This window comes from Triturus cristatus, chromosome 8 (assembly GCF_964204655.1).
Source record: "Triturus cristatus chromosome 8, aTriCri1.1, whole genome shotgun sequence".
In the NCBI taxonomy this organism is placed as follows: Eukaryota; Metazoa; Chordata; class Amphibia; order Caudata; family Salamandridae; genus Triturus; species Triturus cristatus.
In genome coordinates this window covers 295307574-295325795 of record NC_140591.1, presented here as the reverse complement: position 1 = coordinate 295325795, position 18222 = coordinate 295307574, and the positions used below count along the sequence as shown (strand labels likewise).

At 45.5% G+C, this 18222-nt stretch overlaps 1 protein-coding gene across 8 annotated transcripts in view; it reads right to left on the bottom strand.

Moving 5' to 3' along the window:
* PARP4 (poly(ADP-ribose) polymerase family member 4) overlaps nucleotides 1-18222 on the bottom strand; it is a 2159601-nt gene that overhangs the window by 525494 nt on the left and 1615885 nt on the right. For 3 of the 8 annotated variants that reach the window (XM_085621544.1, XM_085621545.1, XM_085621547.1), the window contains 2 exons: nucleotides 10956-11744; nucleotides 6071-6181 (listed from right to left, as the gene is read on the bottom strand). The exons of 2 other annotated variants lie outside the window; for them this stretch is intronic. In XM_085621544.1, the coding sequence (XP_085477670.1) occupies nucleotides 6071-6181; nucleotides 10956-11744 (900 nt within the window). The remainder of the gene's footprint in view (nucleotides 1-6070; nucleotides 6182-10955; nucleotides 11745-18222) is intronic. 3 more of the 8 variants (XM_085621546.1, XM_085621548.1, XM_085621549.1) reach the window with 1 other exon arrangement.

Sequence of the window (18222 nt, the reverse complement as noted above, 5' to 3'; positions counted from 1 at the left end):
CCTCCTCTAATTATCTAACTAGGCACAGGGGCGGCAATGAACTCTTGGAGGCAGGGAGAACAGGAAATTCTAATTTAAAAAGTAAGTGTATCAAAGGAGGTAAATACCTTGACCCTACTTTAAATCACAGAGCATGCGCAATCATCACTGAAGAGTCCGGTAAGGTCGGATTTGCGCTGGCCACATTCTGAAGAGGTATAGTTGCAGACACTAAATCGCAAGGGCGGCGGATCAAGTAAGTTATATATTTTACTGACACCACGGCGCACAACACAAACGGTGCAACTACCAAACTGCACATAACTGGCGCCGGCCCGCCTTTGAGTGCCATGTCTCGGCTGTGCAGCCATTGGTCGAATCATTGCAGCCACTCTCCTGACGTGCGCACGTGATCCAAAATGCTGCAAGTTAATGTATCTCTGTAGCTGAGCCAGCCCCCTGTCGCAAGCAGTGCGGAATGGCGTAGACAGCGGCTTTGCTCAGAGTGCTAATTATAATACTGCAGTCCTCCAGCTTTACATCTAATTACAAGCGCAATAGTTATTTTTAATGCGGCAATGCAGGGACTTGCCTCAGAGACGTTTTAAGGCATGGGCAAAGTGGGTTCTGGCCAGGGCCCCAGCCTTTCAGAGGGCCCCCTGATAAAGCCACCTCTGAACTGCAGATTTTAATTACTCTTAAATAGATTGTTTTAAATACCGTTGCCCTTTCATTTATTTTATGTGTTTGATGTGTGAGACATTTTGCAGAGAAAGTGTGTTAATTTTTCATGCAACATGTACAAAAACAGTTTTAGATCAAAACAGGACCTCGCATATGAGAAATGTAAGGATGTCACAGAGAGTATTTGCAGTAATTAATGAGCTGCCGCTGTGTTACAATATTGAAAACGCAGGTCACTACCCCTGAATACTAGATCTAAACACATTTATAATTTAGACGAGTGTGCCTGTGTCAGTGAAAGAGAGCATTAAACAGCTGAAATGGGATCCTAAATTCAAAGCTGTTCTGAGCAGGGGCCCCCAAAATACGTTTGGGCCAGGGTCCGCAAAATCCTTAAGATGTCCCTGACTTGCCTTCAAATGGGTTAGGCTAACGCATGATACGTGACACTTAGCAGGACTGCACTCAGGCTCTGTGTAGTCCATAGCACTGTAGGTGTGAGAACAGGGCCTGCTAACAGGCATATCTTGTAACTCTCAGAAAATCTAAGAGAAGTCTTCCTGCTGGCATATCAGAGTATGGCACTTGTTTGAATCCAGAGTGAGGAGAAAGGTGGTGATAGTGATGCTTGTAGCACAGCACGTGGGAATAAAGGTTTAGTAATGTGTGCAGCAGCGAATGTAAGCATTTCTATAGCTTGTACTGAACCTCCTGTCTGCGTGCACGAGTGTTTCTATGTTATGTTATATTATGTTATGTCACTGTGCATGTTCTTGCATGAGTGAGTGTCGGCTGCAGTGTCCAGCATGGCATATATATATTTGCAAGCCCGATAAGCCCTGCATTACCACACTCTGCACTTGAAGCGGGGATGAAAGGGTGCGCTTGTAGCAAGTGCAAGGCCACTCTCTCTACAGTGCAGATCTGCTTTCTCCGCAGTGTTTGAAGACAATTGTATTTTGTTTTTTAGTGACGTTTTTCTCTTGGGTTAATGGAGAGTCTCTGGGAGGGGTAGAGGTGGGCGGAGCAACAAATTAACAAGAAGAGGCCAGGCAGAGCCAAACCAGGAAGTCTGTCTAGGCCTTAAAATCCTGTGCATACTTAAGTCGAGCCTTGAAAACATTACCATTGACATAAATAAAAAAATGTAATCTGGAATCATTTCACCTTGACGCACAAGTTTATATAACCGCCTTGCGAGGCGTATGTGCTCCCACTGTGACGACAATGCCATTAGTTATCTAGGAAGCAAGTCACTTTTCATGTTTAGATCGTATATGGCCTATTTTCTTTTCATGAATGAGGCAACATTATAGTGTATTACATCTAACACAAAGATGTGATTGCACAGCACACATCCTGAATTCGTTCATTTGAGAATACTATCATATATGCAAATGAAGAAAAAGGAGGCTTGGTGAGATAAAATATTTGTCTATGATCACACAATTTGGTCATGTGGGGAAGCCAGAATTAATCCCAGAATTTCTGCTTTCACATTGTGCAATACAGCCTCCAGATGACTATTTCTTTCTTTCTCTCCTGTATTACAACAAAGGCCACTATTTGTCTTTATTCTTTGCACATGAAATTAGAGTTTGGTTGGCAGGCAGATGCACCATCAAAGTTCAGTTCATTTTTGGCTTGAGGGTGCATGAGGACCTGGAACTGAGCCAGAGCCAGGCATCGTGCCTCAGGCTTTCAACAGCTTGCTCGACTCCAGAAAGAGGGAATCAGACTTTACAGCAGGTAAGGAGCTTTGAGGCATAGCTGTGCCATCTAGGAGGTGCTGGGTGATGTCTGCTAAGTGGCAGTGAGACAAGAGGGTTAACCATAGTTAAACCTTTCCAAAAAATGTTAAGGAAAATATCTTGTGCAAGTCATATGCGATCGAGGTGTTGCACCATGAGAAGCCCACTTTAATGATAAATGTACCCTTTTGTACGTATAAGGGAAATGGAATAATCAAAATATACCAGAAATGATTTTGTATCGTTATGCACATCTGCACACCAATTAAATCTCAATCAAATTAAATGTGTGGCCCTGGCCGGATCCCTTTGGACGGCCAATAGCCACGCACCCTAACACTGCCCCAAGCCCCGCCCCAAACCCACCCCAAGCCCCACCCCTTAGTTAACATCTCAATTTGTTGAGTACCTGCACTTATTTTTTTCCATTTAAAGCACTGGTTCAGACCATTCTCCACCATGAGTTGCGAGGCCCAATAATCAGCTTGCACGTCAGGGATCGCCAGACCACCATTATAGATACCCCCCTGCAGTTTCCATAATGAGATTCGGGCTGCCCCCGTCCCATAGCAGGGATCTCAGAATGCTATTAATTCTACGGAAGCAAGAGTTGGGTATTCTGAAAGGTGTGTTCTGAAGGATGTGGAGCATACGTGGGAGGGTCATCATTTTAAAAAGTGCTGCCCGTCCCATTAGTGAGAGGGGTAGTGTGCGCCAGTGACTTGTGTCGGCCTGAAAGCGGTCGATCTAGGGCAGTAGATTGCGGGCCAGGAATGTTTTCTCGTCTCTAGTTATATAGATCCCTAGGTATGTGAATCCATCCTTTGCCCTCGGGCTGGACACCGGAGTGCCAGTGACAGGTTATCGGAGGAAAGTGGGAAGATCGGGGACTTGTCCCAGTTGATTTGGTAGCCGGCGCAGCTCCTGAAAAGGCCAAGATGTGGAGAATTCTCAGTATCGAGAAGCAGGGTTTTGTCACATAAAGGAAGATATCGTCCACGTAGAGAGACATCGCCTATTACCAATTGTCCTCTACTGTGATGCAACGGATTAACGTGTCTCCACAAGCCGCTAAGGGCTCCAGGTCTAGGGCAAAATCATAGGGGATAGCGGACATCCCTGTCTTGTGCCCAGAGAAGACTCTTTTTATCTTTTCTTTTGTCCCCACCCTTATCCTGGGATTTAGAAGAATCTGACTTCTTCTGGTCACCTCCATTACCATGGTTTTTCTACTTAACCCTGGTGCGGACCCATTTGTCTGCCTTCTTTCCCAATTCTTGGGGAGAGGTCAGATCAGAGTCCACCAGGTACTGATGCAAAAGTTAGTTCTGACAGTTATTAAGGATGTGCTCCTACATAATAAAACTGTAGAATCCTTCATAGTCCTGTACCTTGCTTCCATGAAGACAGCCTTCCAGAGCCTTGATTGCAATGTCTACAAAATCTACTCAGTATTGGGTGTGTGCTTCCTGGATGTCTCTGAACTTAATCTTATACTGTTCAGTGGTTAAGTGAAACCCATCTATGAGAGCACTCTTCAGTTCTGAGTAATTGTCAGCATCCTCTTCTCTAACAGCGAGGAGCTTATCTCTACCTTTGTTAGCAAAGGAGAGCAACAGGATAGCTGCTCTTGAGGTACCCTTTGAACTTTGCAGGCCCTCTCTAAAGCAGTGACCATTTATAGATATCATCCCCCTCCTGGTAAGGAGGGACTATCCTGCTCAGGTTCCTATTACCAAAAGAAGTCTCTCTGATTCTAGGGACACTGTTGCTGCCACCATGGGACTTTAGCCCCAATCTCGTCCTAGCCTTCTGAACTTACAGGGACTCTTTGTCAAGGGCCAACAGATCTCTCCTGAGCTTAAGTCTGGCTTTCTCAAATTTGAGAAAGCGAAGTGAGTGCCTCCAGCAAAAGCGACCCGCCGGACAAAAAAACTATGCCGGAGTTCAAGTAAACAGACGGTATCCCCTTGCCCCAGAAACCCTCAATAGCTGAGTACCCCTTTGGGTTCTGCTGGACTTGCCCCCAAGTCTCTCATTGCAGCCTTTTTTCCCACAGGCACTTTATCACTGACTTAAACCTGTAGCGCTCCAGGCTACCAACGCGACCAGCACCTCTGCACCCGGACTCACCAGGATGGGTAAATTCGAACTGCTGGTGGTTTCCAGGACCTTGGCTCCTAAACACCTCAAGTCCCAAATCACACCCTCAAAAAACGTTTGCAAGTATATGTATGCAGTGTATGTTTCTCCCATGGGCTAACATTACAGCGTTCAAGGCACGTCTTAAAAACCTTTGAGCATTTTACTGTTTTACTGTAAAACTCCTATCTCCAAAAGTACTTGCCCGATTCCGATGATATTGGTGTCTAAAAATATATAAAATCTGTCTTATTTTTCTAAATTAGTCTCTGATTTCTTTATGAATTCCTGTCTTATTTATTGACTCTGTCTGTACAACAAATGCTCAACCTTCCCCTCTGATAAACCTAAGCTGCTCAACCACACTACCACAATTAGAGCACTTGGGATTATTAAAGTAAGCCCCTGTAAACTAACAAGGGTCGTCTGGACTTTTTGCATGGTGTACCACTACATTAGTACACTACATAAAAAGCCAAATTTCTACAGTGAGGTAGAGATGGACGTGCCTTTGGTTGTGGTGGATTTGCTTCAGAGTCTAAAACAACAAATAGTCCTTACTCTGTCATTGGCACACGGTTAACAGGCCTGGACCTTAGTGCCAGAAGACGAGTCGTAGTAGCCGTCAGTCCCAGAACAGGGTCACGAAGCACAGGCAGTGCCAGGGACAGATCCGTAGCAGTAAACCGAATGGAGGCCTCCTCACACCCTTGGGGCACGGTGACGAGTCAGAGGGAGCCAGAAGTATGCTCCTGATGTGCAAGATGGCCTCTTTTTAGGCCTCAGCCTCTTGCTGCTTACTACGACGGACCTTGGTATTCGGGCTGTATTGGGATGATCTTGGTGATCAGTTTCACGCTGGGGGAACGGAACTGAGACCGGGAGGCACCCTGACGTCCGTTTATCTTCTCTTCACAAGAGTGGCGGGAAGAAGATTCACACTTTGACTTATGCTTCTTTTTTCACTATGACTGACCTGATGACTTGGAGGGGGACAAAGTCGTCTCTCAAGAGCTGCCTCAAAAGAGAGACTGCGTCCATGTCCTCGACTTGAAGCAAGACCAGCCCTTGTATGCTTTTTTGTGGTGTTTTTCTATGTAAAGCTTCGCCTTGGGGTCTCAGGTGGCTTTTGGGTTCATCAAAGCTCAGTCGTCCCATCACTTGGGTCTTGTGAGGAGCCAACTTCAAAAGCTACAGAAAGAAAGGAACTGACGTTGATCTGTAGGGGGTGGTATGTGTCCTCAGCATCACTTCTGGGGCAGATGGACCAAACATGAGGCTGCACGCTGCCACCTACCGCTGCACACAGGAAGTGCTGAAAAAATCTCTGGATCTAGTCTGGAATCTGGAGGTGGGAAATCTGTGTTTGGAAGCATGCATCAGAAATGGTTTGATAGTTATATATTTAAAAATAAATAATTTGCAGGCAATAATGTGCAATATGGTTTGAAAAATCATTCTCTCTGTGCATCCCTTATATGTATGAGGAAAGTAAACCAAAAACAATCACTTGCCTGCGGCTTGCCATAGTGGTCCATTTCCAAGCTAACTCCTGAAGACATCGAACCAAAGATATTTGGCTCCGTTTCAGAAAAGGAGCCACTTACAGGGAACGCTTTCTCCTTCTAAAAAGATGAGATGGTTGCACTTTATATAAGATGGATTCGATCAACACAGAAAGATTCAAATATCAATTCATTACCACTGAGCAACTTGGGGCTGATCGCAGATTGCTTGTCTCTAAACAGGTACAGTCTATACTGTAGCCTCAGGAAAAGCCCATGAGACCCAGCACTGCAGGGTCCATAAACAAAACTCACGAATCTTGGAGACCAACAGATATCTAAAGCGCATAACCTAAACTTTAACATGCATCATTTCTCTTGCTTTAACTGCCACTGGAATAAAATACAGTGACTAAGCTCAAGGTCATTTTGAGCTTTGCTTTGAGTTGTTGAAGCCCATTTAAATTGCTATCTGCTCGCCACAGTGTCTAATTAGGTACGCCTGAAGAACAAGTTACTTACCTCCAGTAATGTCTTATCCAGTAGAGACTATATCTAGCTGCAGATTCCTTACCTTAGAATATTCCCCAGACTTCAGACTGGATGCAGAAAATCTCTGCGTCTGTGTCATTCGTGCCGCATGCGACATGCACGGTGCTTATATAGGCCCGAACCAGCATGCTGACATCACTATCTTGTTGTGACTATTAATGCTTCATAGGCACAGAGCCACATCAGAAGACTCTTCAGAACCTCCCACCATCAGTGGGCATTGTGTCTCTGTGTCTCCTGGTCACCTCCAAGCGGGTTAGACTCTGTCCCCTCTGCATGCAGGTTCTTCACTTCCAGAATCCACCACTGGATTCCATCAGACACTTTCACAGTCTTCTCGAGAGGCATCTTCATCGAAGCCTTTCATTATCGTCTACGGAGGTTTCCGACATCTCTTCACCCAACCCAGCTCCCCTGGTGTAGGTAAACTGGTTCCCAGGGCATCCACAGGTGGGGTGGCTCTCCAACCTATGTCCTCAAAGGGAATTAAGCTGGGTACTCTGTGAAGGGTCCTTATCTTTTTTAAACTGCAACCGTGACTTCCCTGTTGGCTTCTATAGGACACCCGGCTTTGTTTCAACTCTGCACACAACTTCTGTGGGGTTCCAGGGCACTTACCTTGGGTTGGCCCTCATGTCCCCAGCTCCTCTGAGTCTCCTGGTCCAAGTCCCGTCCCTCGTTGCAGTTCGCATCCCTCTTTTTTAGTATATGGTTTGGTCTCCCCCCAGAGACCACTACATTTTGGTGCTGCTTACTTGTTATATTTGAAGTATTTTTGATCATTGTGTTGAAATCTACAGGTAGGAGATATACCAATGTGATAGTGATATAGTGCTGTAATAAATAGACTTATTTTTTGCTAAACACCGTGTGGTTTCTTTTAATCTAATCTACTCTACAGATTAAGCTGATAAAACAATCTGCTTCCAGATAAGCCCGAAGGCTGCGCTCCACAGCTACTAATTTGAGAGCTTTCTATGGTTATCAAAGACCACTAAAATCCCCATAAGGGTTGCCTGGGTTAGTGCAAGGTGCACCACTTGAATAAGCGTGCACCGTATACTATGCCAGCCTCCTATATTGGTGTGTAGCGGTTGGGATTTAAGCCTGCACTATTTTACCAGCTAATCTAGGTGAAGATTACATGTAAAACCACCACTAGCTAGGCAAACATAAATACTTTTTATCAGTAAGTTCTACTGAACGTTTTGGATTGGTTGTCAAGGGTCTTAGCACCATCCTTTCTCCAATCTTTGGGAGTTGAGTTTCACTAGGGTAGGTAGGTGCGACACCACACTACACCTAGTACCATGTCTTTAGTTGGTGAGACTAGCAAAGCTCAACCCTCTAGATACAGTGGTCGTAAGTTCCAGGGACTCAAGACCCTGAGCGCATCCAGGAAATGCAAGACAAGTAGCAACCCTAACACAAAGCAACTCTGAGAGCTGCTCCTGCAGGATGACTGCAAGTATTCTGATAGGTCAGTAGGGCAGGACAACGTGGGTGGGGTAGCTCCAGAAGAAGAGTCAGGGGTGTCTCACCCCAGTGACCCTCATTCTGAGCTTGACCAGGAGGAGTCTGAAGACCCCTCACTGGTGAACTCTAATCCTTCAGGGAATAGTTCTAGTGACACAGAGGGAGGTCCTGGAGGTAGGCCCCCTTTATTACTCCTGGGAGGGTGCAAAGAGTTCAGGGGAGGTCTATGTCCTCCTTTGTCAATTCAACCTTTTCTCACACTTCTATAGGGTCCTCCAACTCTAGCAAGTGGGAGGACTCCTTGGAAAGGGAATACCATCTGCTTAAACTTGGGAGAGTTAGGCTCAGAGACAAGAATGGAATGTTGGCCCTGGATAAGAAGACCCTGAAAGTGCAGAAAGAGAGGAAGAATTTGCGTTCAGGATCCCATGGTGGCATCACTAGTGAATCTAGGGTTAGGGAGCACTCCTTTGACACAAAGAACCTGAGCAGGAAAGTCCCTCCTTACCATGAGGCGGGTGACATCCATAAATGGCTCACTGTGTTAGAGAGGGCCTGTAAGGTACAGAAGGCTCCCAGGGGCAGCTATCCTGTGGCTCTCCTTTGCTAACAAAGGTAGTGACAAACTTCTTAATGTAAGGAAGGATGATGCAGATAATTACACAGTCTTGAAGAATGCCCTCAATGATGGGTTTGGTTTAATTACTGAGCAATACAGGGTTAGGTTTAGGGACACAGAAATCCTGCCCCTCTCTTGAACAGCTCAGACAGCAAGCTGTTGCTGAGGAGGCAGGGAGTGTCAGTGGGTCCCACACGATCTATTGGGAGCGTGGCTTCCTGTTTTCTGACTGAGAAGAGACCCCAAGCCTGGTGCCATCACGATATTGGTCATACCTCAGAAATTCTGGGGTTTTCAATTATCCCTGTGTCTTTATCTTTCACTTTTTCTTAGGTCCATCATGTGGCATCATGTATTCTGGCACTTGCCGCCCTTAACTTATATGAGAAAAAAGAAACTTAAGGTAACAGGGTACTGGATTTAGTAGTGTCATCTGCATTGAATAGCATCTCATCGCTTTTAAAAGGGCCCAAGTCTGGGTGCATCCTGGATCCGAATGCTTGGGTTTAGCTCTGCTTCACTACCACTGAGGCAGCAAAGGCACTATTTTCCTTGCGTGGCCTCTAGTTTGGAGCCTGCAGGCATGCGGTGCAACCTAACACTAGTCATTGCCTCCTGTCGACATAACATTCAGACGAGGCGCCACGCCCTCTGTTCTAACGGAAGGGTGGCTGTGTTAATGTGAAGCAAATTACCCTGGCCAGGCTTTAAAATAGCCTGTGCTCTTTGTTGCCTTTCTTACGAAGTGGATCGCCTGAATGACGTCAGTCAATGAGGTCACTGCGGGAAATGTATTTAATGCAGTTTTATATAGAGCAAACTTCACCCAAGGGTGTCACAGAGCTTTACAAAAGAACCAGTTAAGTTACACAAGGTACACAAGATAGACTAAATATGCTAACAAGTTACATATATACAGTTACAAGGGTACACAAGATAGGCTGAGCATGCTAACAAGTTACATATATGCAGTTAAAACGCTAACAAGTTGCATATGTAAATTGTAAAAAATAAAAGGTGCCAGCGTTAGGTTAAAACAGGAGTAAAATACAAATTTACAAAGTTGACCTCATGTGAGTGCTAGATGGCCGTAAGGGTCAAGAAATGGGTTGAATTATTCCAGGAAGTTCCTTTGGAGGAGAGTTTTAAGATCTGTTTTGAAGGTACGGAAAGAGGGGGTGGTTCAGATGGATAGAGGAAGTGAGTTCCAGATTCTGGCCGCATTACCAGAGGATTGAGCCATAAATCTTTTCGTTTTGAAGGTAGGAGGTTCGAGCAGTAAGTTTTCCACATTGCGTGAAGGTCTAGAGCCTCCAGAGATTTTGAGTTTTTTAGCCAGATAGCGTGGGGTGGAGGTGTGCAAGGCTTTGTGGGTGATACAGGTAGTCTTGTAAATTGACCTTGCTTCAATAGGAAGCCAGCAAAGAGACAACAGTATGGGTGTGATGTGATCATTTCTTTTAGCCTCATATACGAAGCGAGCTGCTGAGTGGAGGATGGATTTTAGAGGGAAAAGGTGGGATTTGGGGAGGCCAGCAAGGAGATAGTTGCAGTAGTCCAATCTGAAAAGAACCAATGATTGGACCAAGGTTTTTAGGTCTTGCTGAGGATAGAAGCACCAAACCCCCCAGAGAAGGCCCAGTTGGTAGCGTGCATTTTTGGCGATGGTATTGATATGGGACTGTAAATTGAAATCGCTGGGATAAAGTCACAGTCCAACTTTCAAGTGTGTGAGTGTCAAGGGTTCAATACAATTAGAAACCAAAGGCCCTCGTCAAGGAAAGTTGACGAGGGCCATGGGTACTCGAGGGAGAGAAGCTCGCGCACGGGCCTGCTGGATGCATGGGTGAAAGTGTGCAGAGGTAACTAGCCGCACATATTTATCTATCAGTGTTTATGTTACGGAGGCAGATGGGCTTGCTGCTGCCAGGCTATAGTGAACTGTTAGAGCCGCTTGATACACATTCACCAAGCACTCACAGCAACAAAGAAACACACCCATGGTGTCTCACGCTGACGTAGCGTATGGAAGAAGAAACAATCGGATCTGTGTGCAATGGATGTCAGTAAATAAAGTGACTCTTACTAGCCAAGAACTTTACTATTAGCACCACAATCAGCCAACGAAACGGGAGGCTTGTTTTCTCTGCTAGAGGAATCCTTTCGCTAGACCTTCTGAACCTGATGTCCTCTTCAGCACTAACAAATGTCTTTAAGTGATTAATGTAAAGAAAGAAATAGACTTACGGTTTTCTCTATGCTCTGCGAGAATAAGCTCGACCCAGGAGATGATCCAAGCGTAATCGGCATTGCATACTTTCTGTTCGTCAAACTTTCGCAGACATCCGGTGCGGGCCCAGCTGAAGGCGCAGCTCCATCTGGACGCGGCATTGCTTTTGTTGGACACGGCATTGGTCTTGCTCGACACGGCATTGCTCTTGCTGGACACGGCATTGGTCTTGCTCGACACGGCTCCGGTTCATCTAGAGGTGCTGAAGCCCGAGTGACCTTGAGCGCCTGATATTGAGGCTCAATGGAAAATGCGTCTGCGTAACACGGGCTGGTAGGCATTCTCCTGGCATATGCGACTTCCAGGCTAGGAAGCTCAAAGCAAGGCATTTCTGCGTCATCCTGCAACGGTGCCGAGAACTCGAGAGAAGGGCGCACTTCTAGAGGCAGGGGTCTTCGGCGCGCCATCATGGGCGGCGCTGCTAGTGCTTCTAGGCACGGCGGGGCTGAAGGCGCTGTCGGGTGGTATGAGGGCGACCATGGTGATGCGGCGTCCCGTAGAGGCTCGAATAATCCTCTGGGAGGGGGAGGGGCCGGTGGCGGTATTGCGCTTAGAAACCTTTCCCTTGGTTCTGGTTCGGGAGGTATCAGACATCGGAGTTCGAATAACCCTTCTGCTGAAGGCGATGGAGACCGTTCACGACTAACCAGCCTTGTTTTCCTTTTTCTAAGCGCTTGTCTGTTTTGCTCGGACTGTAGTTGTGGTGCATCCTCTTCAGGTGCTTCAACACATACCTCAGTAGCCATCTATTTCACACAAGGGGAAAACAACAAAAAAACACAGAAAATGGGTTAATGTGGGTTGATATATAAAGAAAAGAATACATATTGCATAGATTATGGTAGCCTGCAGTTGTAGTGGAAGAGGAAGACAAGCCGCACCAACCTGCCATCAAGGTCTTTTCAGTCAGGGGCAATCAAAATCAACATTGATCGACCACTATCTATCTTATTATATTTTAATGGCCATTACACTACACAAGACGGGTGGACAGTACTTCATTCCAAAGTATCACAGTGTACTGTGAAATTATTAATACCATGTTAGCATAAGTGTAAACGTTAAAAACATAACACGTTTAGGATAGGTTAAACATTGAAAACATAAATGTTTAGGATAGGCGTAAACGTTACGAATATAACAAATGTTTAGGTTAGGTGTAAACGGTAAAAGCAAATGACTACTAATACGGGAAGCACGAAATAGAGAAAAGGGAAGTGATGGACTAATTAGCCTCATTCTGGCAGCAAAAAATCAAAGGGGCAGGTGGGATGGGGAGCGAAATAACAGACAAAAGGTTACAGTGCCCGACAAAGAATCAAAGAGGATAATACATACAAGTCAAGGCAGCCACGTTAGAGATTCATACATTTTTTTAAATCAGTTTGGTATTTACATGTTACCTTTCATAATTAAACTTGGATAATTATCTCCTAAAGCCATCACTCAGAAAAACAAATATGTATGTATTTGAAAAGTCAATAGGTCCTGCTTTCCCGAGGTGTTAAGATGGTTATTTACATTTTTATTTGCAAGCATTGCCAAAATGTCCAGCCATTAGCTTGTCCTAAAAATTCTAAATTAAAAAAAAAAATACCATCACAATGAAAGAACCATAATTGCAATAGGCCTGTACAAGTGCTTCCTAGCACACAGTTGTACGTATAGACACCTTTTTTAGTTTCAATGCACATAATAGGAAAATATGATTTTTATTGGTGTAAAAAAGGTATTATTGTCTATTGGCTTTGATTTACTGTAACCTCATACCAGTTTAAACACTCAAGGATGATTTAAAAAAAACAAAGGATAAAGAATGGAAAGAAAAAAGCACTAGCAGAGTAAAATATTGGTGCACCAGCCCTGATACCGAAGTACAAATAACTTACCTTTGGTAAAGTAATATCTAGCCGCAGATTCCTTAACTTTTGAATTGTCCCCAGGCACCAGATGGGATCTGGAAATCTTTCAGCAGTACCTCTGCGTACCGGGAGACAATATCGTACGGCTCCTTGATGACGTCAACTCCGGTCATGAAGCCAGTGGACCCATATAAGTCCCCTCCGGGGTGTGGCTGTCAGTTTCTTCTGGGAAACTTTCCAGGCCAGGACACGGAGCCGCTACTGCAGTGGTGGCTGGTGACATTTGTAAGTGGTGGGGTGTAAAAGTTAGGTATGACTTTTGAGGAGCGAGCACTGCATTGTCATTTACTTTCGCCTTGTTATTATTTTGAAGACTGTGCACCCCCATAATGGGGGTCCCATCACATCCATTTGCACAGAATCACAAATACAACAGGAGTACATGACCACTGCCCTGTGCTCTCTGCAGAGAGGCCAAAGATTGGATGGGCATGTATTCTGAACATATTTTTGACTGACTGGCACACACAGTGAGAAACTCGCAGTGCCTTCAGCCTCAGCTACAGAGCTCTCAATTGCAGCATAAATATGTAGTGCTGCTGGTGGTTCTCGGTTCAAAGGATGGGTGATCAGGAATAAAAAACTGCTCCAATGTGTTCAGGCCTGAGATATTTAGTGAACTGATTTATAAGGCGGCTGCATGCCTCTTCTGCAATATCAATTCCGTAGCGTAAGGGCAGCACTTACAATGCAAATCATGTAATGAAGCTGACACTGTCTTCTTAACCGTTTGTTTGGCGTGCTGCTGACATACATGTGTTTCTGAACAGTGTGTAGAAAACTAACACGACCTTTGCTGCAACTGCAGTAAGATGTATTTGAACACATTAATTAGATAATGAGTGTGCCACAGCGAAATGTTAACCAAGCCCCTTCATCGAGTAAACTACAACTGGTACCTCTATTGGCATATATGGGAGCAGAAAACGGCACATCGGGGAGGACAACAATTTCATTCCTCATTCCCGCAGGGACTTCGGCTTCAGATTCCGACAGGTGTCGCACTCCTCGGAGTTGTGGTGCTTATCCAAGCACCACATACAGATTGCGTGTGGGTCCGTCGCGACATCTGCTGGTTACAGGTCTCATACGACGACGATTTGACGCCCGAAGGTATCGGCACACTGTTCCCGGACGCAAAAAGGCGTCAGTAAGGCCTATAAACTAAAACAGGCCAGAGGAACCGCTTCTCCAGGATCCGCGCCGCAAGCACGGAAAATAAGAAAACTGACATCAGCGTGCCGGGAGGGCCTTTTATGGCTCCACTGACGTGATACCCATGGACGACGTCAGGGCGGAGCCATGCAACGCCATACCCAGGCGCGCAGAGGTCCTGCTGAAAAATCCCCGGATCCAGTCTGGCGCCTGGAGGATATTCTTCTAAGTTAAGGAATCTGCGGCTAGATGTCTCTATTAGATTGACCATGTAAGACAATGGGGCTTCCTAGAGTTCAGTGGCTCTTGGTCTTTTCTGAGGTGCTCGGAGTGTTTATCTGGACCTCCGCGCTGTCTCTGTAAGGTTTTATGGTAATTCGGACTAGTTTGGTGACTTGTGGCCCGTGCAGCACATTGACATGTGAACTAGGATTAGAGTTTTTAATTTACCCTCATTGTGGACGGGCTGTCACTGCATTTTACTCTCTGAGGACTACTCATAATTGATTTTGCTGCCACGTATTACAGTATTTTGAGTTATATTCTCCTTTGTTGTTACCACTCATACCCTCATTAGAGATGCACAGTACTGGTTGGGTCCAAACTCTGCCCTTTCTAGGTCTCACCTGAGCCAGCGCATGCACTGTCTCAAGCGAGACATATAGTAAGCGGGTTTCGGAAGTGCTACCCCGAGGCAGCCGGCCACCAGCTTGCTGTTACGCGCACAAGCGCGCGCAGCCGCCAGCTTTTAGCGCCCGAGGTGCCATCTGGACCCTGAATTACTTTCATTTTTGCCACTGGTGTGTTTGCCGTCGCGTGCGCGCACCCCTGCTTTCACTTTTGCCGTCTTGTTCTTTCTCACTCCTCGATTGCACTCTTCTCATTTTCTGTCCCCTCCCTTTTGCCCTCGCTTGAATCTCTTTCTCGGGCCTCTCTCGTCTGTCTGTCGCTCCCTCTTTTCTCTCCCCATCTTGTCTGCCTCACAATTCCTCCCCTTTTTCATCTCTCCCGTGTCACCACTCTCCTTCCCCACTTGCTGTTGGTCGGGTGATATGAAATGCGCACATTTGCAAAGCTTTGTGCAAGGCTCCCTCAGCCTGTCCGCCCCCAGAGACAGCATTATTACTTTAACCTTTGTGACCTGATTGGCGGACGGGGTGTGTGTGGGGGGAGGGAGAGAATGAATTTTACACTCTACAAGTAGTTCAATAGTAATACGACATACTGCTTTTGTAACTGTCCAAATAGCCTGTTTTGCGATACCTAGGCGCCCTCATCAAGGAATCGCAAACTTCCATTCAAAAGCCTGTGTTGTGCCGCAAAAAGTCTTTCCTTGGCATTACCATCCCCTGTCTCTTCCTGCTCTCTTATTAAAGGCGTGTCTCCTGTAGATTCATTTGTTTATTAAGTGTAGCAGGAACGCTTGTGACTGCTGGGGACCGGTAGACACATTTAGTCTTTCAGATAGGACTTGAATGGGTGGGCAGCTCCTGAGTTACAGCAGGCTGTTATTAAGTCTGAAATCCTTGCTAGACTGTTCCAAAGACTTAGGGCCCGATTCACAGAACAAACTTAAGACTAAATCCTAAACTTAGTACCATTCTGGTATTCACAGAATGCACTTAGTACTTCTGGTATTCACAGAATGAACTTACTACTTTTGCTATTCACAGAATGAACTTAGTACTTTTGCTATTCACAGAATGGATTTACGACTCCTAAACTTACGGCCGCACTCGGGCCGGAAATTCCGGCCCGGAGGCGGAGCTTCCGGGCCGGAGGCGGGGCTTCCGAACCGGAGGCGGAGCTTCCGGGCCAGAGGCGGAGCTTCCGGGCCGGAGGTAGGGATTCCAGCCGATTTAGCTATGGCTGAAATATCCACCTCCGGGCCGGAAGCTCCGCCTCCGGCCCGGAAGCCCCGCCTCCGGCCCGGAAGCTCCGCCTCCGGGCCGGAATTTCCGGCCCGAGTGCGGACGTAAGTTTAGGAGTCGTAAATCCATTCTGTGAATAGCAAAAGTACTAAGTTCATTCTGTGAATAGCAAAAGTAGTAAGTTCATTCTGTGAATACCAGAAGTACTAGGCGCATTCTGTGAATACCAGAATGGTACTAAGTTTAGGATTTAGTCTTAAGTTTGTTCTGTGAATCGGGCCCTTAGTCAGGGTTAACAGTCCATCCGTTACATGCTTGCTATATCTAGTGGATTGTGGTTATTGTAGTTAGTAATGTGTTACACTTTAACTTACATTTTTATCCCGCATAAAGTGCTATGAGGCACCCTATTGGAATCAGAGTGCTATACAAATGTGAAATAAAATACTGTATAAGCATGTTGATTGTGATGCTTCGAGCGATCCGCGAAATTCACATCTTAATAGGCACGCCTAGATTCCCTGTTAATGTTGGGAACCAGCCTTAACGCCCCCCCCACACCACGTGCACGGTGTACATCATTTCAATTCTTAGTTCTAACTTACGACGTTCATGGAAGCTTATTTAATTGACTTTAGCTTCCATCGCCTCTGTGGTCCCACGTGCTGCTTCATATGACTTCACTACAACTTTACTATTCTGAATGAGCCGTATATGAACATGGATGTATGGTGCACTGTTTTTATGAGCTTCGCTCCTGATTTACAATAGGGAAGGAATGCTGCGGCGGGGCAGCGGTAACCTGACTGGGCAGCTAGTGGGCTTCTGTCAGATTACTCCCATCAAGGGGTTTGCAACTGTGTAAGTGCAGTCTGTATTTACACTGTCTCTGGCAGGAAATAGTCCTGTGGACACACCCTTCATTGAGCCAAGGTTTGGAAAGCTCATCAGCCTTGGGTTGCTTGTCTGGGCCGGGTGTGTGTTTTTTTTCCTGCAACGGGCATGACTTGGAAAACATTTTATAAGGAGAAATCTGTGGGTTTTCCATTTACTTTGCAAGTATACTCATTTGATTGAAGAAGTTGCCGATATCTTAAATCATTGTAGCCCGAGAGGACAAAACACGGGACTATTGAATTGGAAACTTATCTGCACTTCCACACATTCTTGTTTTCTCTGCTAAGATTTTCCCCTTATGAATTTAAAGTGCTTGTTTAGCCATTTTAATTTTCTCCAGGTTATAAACTAGTTTTTTAATGCTTTTTTTTGTAACCATTTGTAAGGGTTAATATGACTGCTGCAAAGAATGTGTACCATGCTAAATACAGCAGTGTATTTTATGTGTATAGCTCTGTGGGTTTCTGCCTTTGTCACAGGGATCCTTTTGTTACTGTGCAGTTCACAATCTACAATAGTAATCTAGCACAGTGAGCTAAAAACTGCCATCCAAGAGCTGCATACAAACACACTCGTGCATGCAGTCATCTATTCAAACACTCAGGGCAGGATTACCAAACATACCGATGGGTCTTACTCTTATAGTATTACAGACTTTCTCACAAATTTCATGATAATGCCAGGACTTAGTGTGGCATGGCAAAACACTTATAAAGCCCCAAAGGCGAGACCTATTGGTTATGCCAATGCTTGTTATTACTATTACCATGCACTAACACCTCACCAGTACTGTGCAATTATGAGTTAAACTCCTTAGAATGGGGAATAAATGTGTGTAACTGGATTTTACAGTTTCATTTGGGTTATCGGTCTCATTTACTACTTGTTAGAAGCAGATGGTAAAACGACGCAGAGTGGGAAGGGTGGGAGAAAAGGGAAGGAGGGGGGGGCGGGAAGGGTAGACGTTTCCTGGCAGGGGGAGCATTCTATGCTGCTTCTTTGTCCGAGGAGGAGGTCGGCGGGTCTGAAGGATAATGCCTGGCTTCTGTTGTTGCTAAATCCTAAAAGATTTTTTCAGATAGGTTTTATAGCAAGCAAAATCAGTCTAGTATTCTCACATCCAGGAAATCGCGTACAAAAACACTAGGGCCTTCCTGATCGGGTGAAGCAGAATTACATATTGAGATTTCAATTTACATATTGAGATTTCAATGTGTCTGACTCGTGATGAGCGCCTAAGAACGAAGCATGGTGGTTGATCTTTGCTTCCATTTTTTGCTTCTTTGTTTTGCTATGGTGTTTATGGTCATATGTGTCTAAACCAATAAAGGACAGTCATGCCTCAGTAGAGCTTGATGGTCTTTGGATGAGGATATCAT